We start from the raw sequence: 8,386 nt of genomic DNA, 5'->3' as shown, positions 1-8,386 counted from the left end.
CAGCTCCCGGGAGGGTGGAGCTGCCACCTGGGGCCTCGCGCCCCGCCCCGCCAGCCCGAGGGCTGGATCCAGAGAGAGGGGCACAGAGACCCCGACCGACAGCTAGGGAAGCAGCGAGAGGAGGGGGCAGAACTCCAGTCGTCAGGAAGAGAGGGAGACACACAGTGAACCGAACCACCAGAGCCTGGATCTCAAGCCCTCACCGCGGCCTTCAAGGCTCAGGCCGATCTGGCTCTGATTGCCTCCTCCTTCGCCGTCGCAGCGTCTCTGACGGCCTGGCGGACGGCAGCACTTGCAGTCCCTGACAGAGGCTCCCAGGAAGTCTGTCTGCCTTGATTTGTTTCTTTAGTTTATTTTATTCCACACTTGGGGTGACGATGGTAGTTTTTGCAAAAGGCACCTTATTTGCAAGAGGAGGCCCTGGGGGGACATTCTGTCCCCCACACGCCCCTCCCACGCCGCCCCCGTCCAGGGGGGCGCTGTCCTCTTGAGAGCAGGTCCCAGCCTGGGCTCCGCTGCCAGCCGCTGGGCGCTCCCAGGAGGACCTCCTCCCTCTGTGGGTCCTCGCGCTCCTTCCGCACGCTCCTCGCGGCCGTCAGTGGGTGGTGGGTGGGTTTCAGAGGATGTGTCAAAGGCCTGCTCTGCCCGGCAGGGCTGCAAGGGACTTTTGCCATCTTCCTCCTCCTCCTCTCCCCTTTCATGGAAGGGACAAACTGAGGCCCAGGAGCAGGAAGTCTTTCACCCCAGATCCCCCAGCCACCCAGGCTCAGGGACCTGGGACTCCGGTCTCGCAGCCCACAGCCGCGGACGCCCCAGGGGGGTTTCCGATCCCAGCTCCCACGGTTCATCCAGGCTTCACCTCCGGCTCGGTTCACACCAGGGGTCAAAACACAAATGGGTGGGGCCCAACGGGCGACTGAGCGAAGCCACTGGGGTGTGACAGCCTGGGGTGATGGCAGGGCCCTGGGCAGACTGGAGAACACAGGTCCCATTAGGAGGGGGCGCCACCCTGCTCCAGCCCCTCCACACCGCCAAGCTGGCCCACCGTTGCTGGACTGTGCCAAGTTTTAAGTGGAGGAGTATGCAAAACCGCCTTATTTTGAAATGTCAGCTAATTCGTATCCCCCGTCAAAAAAAAAAAAAAAAAAAAAAAAACGCCAAAAAAAAAAAAAAACCACACACACTAAACCCACCACAGCAAACTAAACACCACCAGGGAGCTGATCTGCCCCGCGGGGCCGGCGGAGGGTGTCACCAGTTTGAGGCCTCTGGTTAGAAATGACATGGGAGGGCTGCCAGGATCATGCAGAAATCGGTTGACTGGCCAGACTGATCCCCAGCACGGCCCTCCCAGGGCACCCAGAAGAAGGGACCCCTTGAGAACTCAAGGCTGCTGGTGGGGTCCCCGAAGAGGCATTTCAGATGAGGACGGGGGTGGGGGGGCGCTCAGATGCGATGGGAGGATCCCAGACAAACGAGGGTGTCCCAGAGGTGACCCAGACACGACAAGGTTCACTGAGGTCCCCCCCAGACTTGACAACGGTGACTTCAGACGTGACGAAAGGATCCCGGAGGGGCCCCACATGTGACTGGAGAATTCCAGACACAGAAAAGTTCCAGAGAACTAGGGGAATCTCAAAGATGACAAAAGCACTTGGGGGGACAGAGAGGACACAAGAGTCACAGCTGGCCGGGCACGGAGATCTGAGACGTGATAAGGAATTCGCAGAGGGCCCAGACATCACTAGGAGATCCCAGATCTGACTTGAGGGACCCAGACATGAGAAGGGGATCCCAGAGAGACCCGGGCCAGGGCTCCGGGTCGCTGGCAGGGCGCACCTCCTGGTGTGACGATCTGCGGGCTCACTGTCCCCCAGATGAGATTGAGGGGGTCTTAGACACACAAGGGATCTCAGAGAGGTCCCCGGCCTGGTTGGGGGATCTCAGACATCATAAGGGGATCCCAGAGGCGTTCTTGGGATGCTGGAAGCACTACCCCGCCCCCCCTCCACACAGACACATAGCAGAGTCGTCTACAGGTCCTAGGACCCGAGACATGAGGATCCCGGGGCTCCTGGACATGACAAGGGAATCCCAGAGGGGCCCCAGACAAGATCGGGGCCCGGGGGGGTCCCAGAGGGGCCGGGGCAGTGTTTAGAGATGACGGCAGCCCTGCTCGCCCCGCAGCGTGGGGATGCACGGGTCCTCTGACCTAGGGTGTGGGGACGCCGACGTGACACAGGCGTGGAGCCCCGGAGAGCGCCCCCCGGGCTCAGGCGCGGTGCGGGGCGGACAGCAGGTCACTGTTGAACTGGTAGGTGAGCTTGCGCTTGACCTTGCGGATCTCTCCGGTCTTGGCGTAGTTGCGCAGGGCGCGCGCCAGCTTCTGGTAGGTCATGCGCTTGCGGTTGCCCTTCTGCTGGCCCCAGCGGCGCGCCAGCAGCTCCTTGTGCTTCGAGGAGAACTGGAAGACCCCGGCGCCCGGCTCCACCCACCACACGCACTCGCGCATGTCCCCGCGCGTCAGCAGCCCCAGCAGGAACTGGTACAGGCGCAGCTTCTTGCGGGCCCCTGCGGGGGGGGGGGGGGGGGAGGGGGGCTTAGGGGAGGCGTCCTTCGGGTCCGCACCCACCCCGCCCCGGCCCCCGCCAAGCCGCAGCCTCCCCATCGGGATAATTTGGGTGAGGGAGGCGGCTGTGAGGTACACCCGCGTGGCTCTGTCCGTGCGCCGTCCCTCCCATTCGGGGCAAGTGGCTCCTGGCCCCGAGGCTGTGTCACCAGAACCCCCATCCCCCCTTCCCTGCTTGATTTGCCAGGATTTGCGTCTGGCCTGTGCCCTCCTGGGTGGCCAGCCCGTGGTAACCCATATTTCTCGAGCCCGTGAGTGAATCTGTGAAATGGGACGCCAATGCTCTCTCGAAGGCTTATAAAAAAGCTGACTGGTGGCATGAGATCTGGAGGGGGTCTTAATCGGCTGGCCGTTTCTCTAGCTCCGGGTCTCCCAGCCTTTCAGCCCCAGAGGGGCTGGGATCCGGGGACAGGCCAGGGGCTCTGACTCCTGGGCTCCTCCAAGCAGCAAGAGCCCCACAGAGCTTGGGGGTGGGGGTGGGTTCCCAGCAGGGCACTGGATACAAGAACCCGGCCTCTGCCATTTCCCAGCTGTGTGAGCTTGGGGTGGTGACATAACCACTCTGAGCTGGTGTCTCCTCAGCTATCAATGAGGCTAAGGTGTGTGTGTGTGTTTGACTTTCACCCACCTTTGTGACAGACTAGGGGCCAGGCATTGGGCTGGGCACTTTACAATTACATTTAATTTTCCTCGTAACCCCACGATTTGGGGATGATGGTGAGGACGCCCATTTTACAGATGGGAAATCGAGGCCCATGTGGGGAAAGTAACTAATAATCCCAACTTTCTAGGGGCCACACATAATGGATGTCGGGCACGTGGGCAGAAGCAGGGGTGAAATAGATGTGAGTTGATATTAGGATTATTTTGTCGCTGTTGTGTCCACAATTCTGGTAAAGACTTACTGAGCATCGCGGCAAGCACTGCTGTTTCATTTATATGTATTATCCCACTTAATCCGCCCAACCAGCCACCAGTAATAGACATCCACATTGCACAGATAGGAAACCAAGGCACAGAGAGGTAGAGCCACTTGCCCAAGGTCACACAGCCAGTAGACAGCAGACCTGCCAACCACCCTCAGTGCTGGAGTGCTTGGGAGGCCATGATTCCTTTAGCCCCCTCCCTCCATCTCCAGTTGGCGTCGCCCCCCCCCCCAACTTGCTCCCACATACCTGCCTCGGATCCCCTCCCCTCGGAGCCAGCCATGAGGGCCTCATCCGACTCGCTGTCTGAGACCTCCAGAGTGGGACTGTCCAGCAGGAGATCCTCCTCCTCCGACAGCACGGGGCTGGGGTACAGGGGCTGCGCCAGGGGGCCGAGGGTCTGTGGAAGGTTGGGGTCACCTGCAGTCCGGGGTCCCCTGCTCTCCCTCGCTCAGCTCTCATCCCTCAGCTTCCTCCTCCCCGGCCCCGCCTATGGCCCTCCCCGCTGTTTACAGCCTGCACTCTGGCCTCGGTTCAGATCTGCGTGGCCAGGGGACCCCCAGGCCACCTCCGGGAAGGCCTGCCCAAAACAGTAACAGCCGTCTGTGCGGCCCCTGGCTCGCTCTGTGCCTCTGTGGCTGGTTCATGCAGAGGAACAACAGGGTGCTTAACCTCCGGGGGTGGGCAGAGGGATGAAGAGTCAATGGGTGCACAGCTTGGAACCAGTGCCTGGCACCTAGTGGGCGTCACTCAAATGACGGGATGGAAAATGTCCCCTCACCTGGCTGGGGAAGTCTTCCGTGGGGTACGCCCGGAAGTCGGGCCCCGGGGCCTCCAGGCTGGGGGCCAGGTCGAGGCTCCCCGCAGGGCTGTAGGCTGAGGGTCCGTAACAGAGCTGGACACCCTGGGGGTGGCTGAAGGTGGCCACGGCCGGGTCATAGGCTTCAAAGGAGGCGGCCGGGACAGCTGGGGCCTCAGTCCAGCCCCACAGGGAGTCTGGGGGAAGGGCACTGAGTCAGAAGCCGGGAGGTCTGGCCTCGGCCCCCTCCCACTGGAAGCCCCCGGCACAGAGGGGCCATTGTGGGCTGTGCAAATCTCTGACCCAAGGATTTGCATGGGCGAGCAGGGTGGGTGGGAGAGGAAAGGGAGGCGGCCTGGAGGCCCGGGCTCACTTGGTGCTGCTCTGCTAGCTGACGGCCTCCCCTGGGCCTCAGCTCTCCCATCTGTGAAATGGGCTGAAGGGGCAGGTGGGGAGGGGGCTGGGCAGGCGTCACTCACCAGGAGCCCCCTCCGAGTCTGGGTAGCCAGGGTGCTTGCAGCTGTCCAGGTCGTAGAAGACTCCATCTGGGTACTGATGGGGGTGGGGGAGACGGAGGAGTGATCCCAGGCTGCGGGGAGCCCCCCACCCCCACCCTGGACCCGCCGGGGGACTCCCACAGGGACGGGGAGAGGGAGCGAAAGAGAGAGACACAGGAACTAAAAGAGAGAGAGAAGGAGACAGAGACGCAGAGAGACAGAGTGAGAGAGAGAGACTAGGCATCAGAGACAGGGGCAAAGAGAGAGACAGAGAGATACAGAGAGAGGAGACGGATGCACAGCAGAAACACACGCACACGCACACAGAGAATGAGAGACACAGGCAGAGACGCATAGAAACAGAGACCCAGGGGCTCAGAGAGCGACACAGCAGCCGGGTCCCTCTAAGAGGTGGGCTCTCGGGAAGCCCAGCTCCTCGCCAGGACCCAGTTGGCAGGTCGTTGCACCTGGGACGGCGTGGAAGGGGGTGGGGTGAAGGGTGGGGGTGTTTTTACAGAGGCAAAGTCTCATGCTTCCTTTGTCCACCTCCATATCACTTCGATTCGTCTCAAGAATCACGGGTTGTTTAGCAATTAAAGTCTCATAAAGTCTCAAGCTGGATATACATCATCCTGATGACCCGCCATCTCATTCCTGGGTATTCATGGGTACTCATTCATGGGTATGAAAATATGTGTCCACACAATAGCCTGGTGCCAGGATAATCAGAGCAGCTGAATTCGTAGCCCCGTGGCGCCCATGCACAGGAGAACGGACACATTAGCAGTGGCCTGGTCCTGCGAGGGAGTACTAGACAGCAAGGAAAAAGGAGCGATGCCCAGCACACAGCTAACCTTGAGGGAAGGAAGCCAGACCCCAAAAGGGACACCTTGCCAGATGGCTTTATGTAAAGTTCAGAACATGGTGGAAAATAGCAGAGGCAGGTATTGATCGGGAAGGGAGGTGAGGGAATCTTCCAGAGGGCCGGAAATGTTCTATATCTTGGCCTGGTTAGTGGTTACCCAGATGTGTGCATAATGTAAAACCTCACTGAGCTGCATACAAGATTTGTCACTTTCCCGGCTTGTGAGTTTCCCTCAGTTTTTCAAAAAAGCGAAAGTCTTCAAGTTGGAGGCAGCAGGGGATGCGCTGAGGGAGGGGCGCCTGGAGGAGGTTTCCTCCAAGGTTGTGAGCGGGTTTTACTTCCCGGACGGGGCTGTGGGTTTATGAGCGGTGGGTCTGTGTGTCTGAAGTCTGACAGACTCGACTTTTGAAAAGACAAAGCCAAGATGAGAAGAGAAGAAGGAAGTCGATTTGCTGAATGTGGGATGGACAGAGGGAGAGACACAAAGTTGACGACAGGAGGGCGCCCCCCTCCCCCATGCAAGGATGTGGACCCAGAGCCTGAGAGAGGGAAGGACGTCTGTGATGGAGATGGGGGTGGGGGGGAAGGAGGGGTGGAGGGTGGCGCTGGGAGATCCGGAGAAAGACAAAGTGACAGGAAGGAGCAGAAGGGGAAACTGAGGCAGGGAGGTCCCGGTGGGCTGCGTGGGTCCCCCACACCCCTCCCTGGCCCCCAGGGCCCCAACTCACCAGACAGCTGTAGTGTGGCCCTTCGAGCCTGGAGGGGGAGAGATGCAGGGGCATGTCAGGGGGGCCTTCAGCCACCTGAGTCTCCAAGTGGTTGGGGTGCGGACGGTGGGGGGATGGGGGGAAGCGCCTGCAGCTGTGACCACCGAGGCTCACTGCTGTGTGTCCCTGTGTGAGACCAGCCCCACCACAGTCCCCCCACTCCCCCACCGGGACAGGAAGCAGGGGGCAGGGGCCAGGCAAATGTCCCCCCTCCCCTGGGATTTGCATAGACTGAGGCTGTGGGGGGGCAGGGAAAGTGAGGGAGAGAAAGTCCCTGAAGAGGAGGTGTGGGCGCCAGCGGGCGGGTGGGGGCGGGGGAGGGGGCCCCCCATTATCAAGTTGGTGCAATGGGTCCACCTTGGACCAGAGGAGAGAGATGGAGAGACACCTAGGCAAAGATGGGAAAACACAGAAGAGACTCGGCCGAGGGGGAGAGAGGCGAGGAGGGAAGGGAGAAAGTGTGGAGAGAGATGTTCGCGCAGCCCCAGAGAGGGAGAGAGCGGGTGGAGGAGCGACGGGGAGACAGAAGGAGAGAGAAGGCTGGAGGACAGAGAGAATAGGAAAAGAGACAGAGGGAGCAAGAGGCAGAGAGCAGAGACCACGAAACCTAAAGAGTCGGGGCAAGAGGCAGACACAGGCAGCGAGCGGGAGATGGAGCGAGACCCAGCAGGAGATGGGGAGACGGAGACCAAGCTGGAGGGCCCCCGGGGAGAGGCGTCGGCAGGAGGGAGGGAAACCAGTGTCCCAGGAAAGATCTTTGGGGTCCAGGGGAGACAGAGATGGGATGGAAGAAAGAATACGAAGTGAGAGATGAGAAAAGAGCGACCCCAAAGGGGTGAGAGACAGTGTGGACCCCCTAGCTTCCCACACACCTGCCCCCCCCCCCCCCGTGGGGCAGGGACCACCACCCCTGGGGGAGGCGGCTGGGGCAGCGCGGGGGGGGGGGGTCCAGGTGTAGGTTCAGGGGCCCCCACTCACTGTGCGGCCTCCAGGGCGAGCATGGTTGTCCCGGGCTGGGTGTGCTGCTGCTGCAGCCACCACCCCTATTTATACCTTGGCCCAGCCCCCTGGGGGGGGCAGGGGTGCCGGCTGGCCTGAGCTCAGCCCTCCTCGAAAATCCCCTCAGGGAGGGGGTCAGGGGAGGGGGCTGGATTGCACAATCTCTTGGTCACGTGGTGGGGAGGGCGGGCCTGGGGGCCTTCTGGATTTGGGGATCCCCACGGTCGGAGGTGGGGGGCTGACCCTGAGGTGTAGGGATTCTGGGAGAGGAGCTGGATTGGGGGTGCCCTGGAAAAGTAAAGGAGGGGTCAGGGGTTCCTGTGACCAGTGACAGGGGGTCAATAAACAGGGGCAGGGTCTGGGCCCCGGAGCCAGAGGGGAGCAGGTTGCGGGGGGCTGGGGAGCCTGCTGGGTGACACCGACAGCAGACACAGCACCCATGTTGTCAGAAGGCAAGGTGGGGGTGCCCAGGCTCTCGTCAGTGGATGTGGACTGGGGGGGTCCCCGAGGAAAACCCAGGCCCACAGCCAGTGAGGACCCCGAGGTGGAAACATCGTGGGTGTGCGACACGGGAGGGGGGGTCCCTGGTCGTGCTGGGGAGTGGGAGCCTCAGTGTCAGGGGCTGCCCCAGGCCTGGGAAACAGGGCAGCACCTGGAGGGCGGGGTGGCCACCCCTCCCGGGGGGTAGAGAGGTGCACAGAGCAGCTTGTGTGGAAAGGGCTTCCCTGGGGCGGGGGGGGTGTCACAGGGGGAGACTGAGGCAGGCCCGACCTGCCTGGGGCTGGCAGCAGAGGCAGAAACCCAGGGGCATGGCAGGGAGGGTGAGGGGTCCAGTAGGGGCCTCCAGGGGTCGGGGGATCCCAGTGAGTGGAGGTGACCCAGCCGGGCCAGGGCCTGTGACAGT

The 8,386-nt window shown here is 61.7% G+C and overlaps 1 protein-coding gene across 1 annotated transcript; it reads right to left on the bottom strand.

The window, feature by feature from the left end:
• Positions 1–336: 336 nt before the first annotated feature.
• SPIB (Spi-B transcription factor) lies at positions 337–7,582 on the bottom strand. The gene is made up of 6 exons (XM_070633232.1): positions 7,462–7,582; positions 6,445–6,472; positions 4,834–4,906; positions 4,337–4,551; positions 3,805–3,955; positions 337–2,571 (listed from the first exon to the last, which is right to left on the bottom strand). Exons 1-6 carry the CDS (start codon positions 7,482–7,484, stop codon positions 2,273–2,275), a joined length of 789 nt encoding a protein of 262 aa, XP_070489333.1. The 5' UTR covers positions 7,485–7,582; the 3' UTR covers positions 337–2,272.
• Between the last annotated feature and the right edge of the window lie 804 nt (positions 7,583–8,386).

This window comes from Equus przewalskii, chromosome 9, assembly GCF_037783145.1.
Source record: "Equus przewalskii isolate Varuska chromosome 9, EquPr2, whole genome shotgun sequence".
Taxonomy (NCBI): domain Eukaryota; kingdom Metazoa; phylum Chordata; class Mammalia; order Perissodactyla; family Equidae; genus Equus; species Equus przewalskii.
This window is presented reverse-complemented; position numbering and strand designations above follow the sequence as displayed.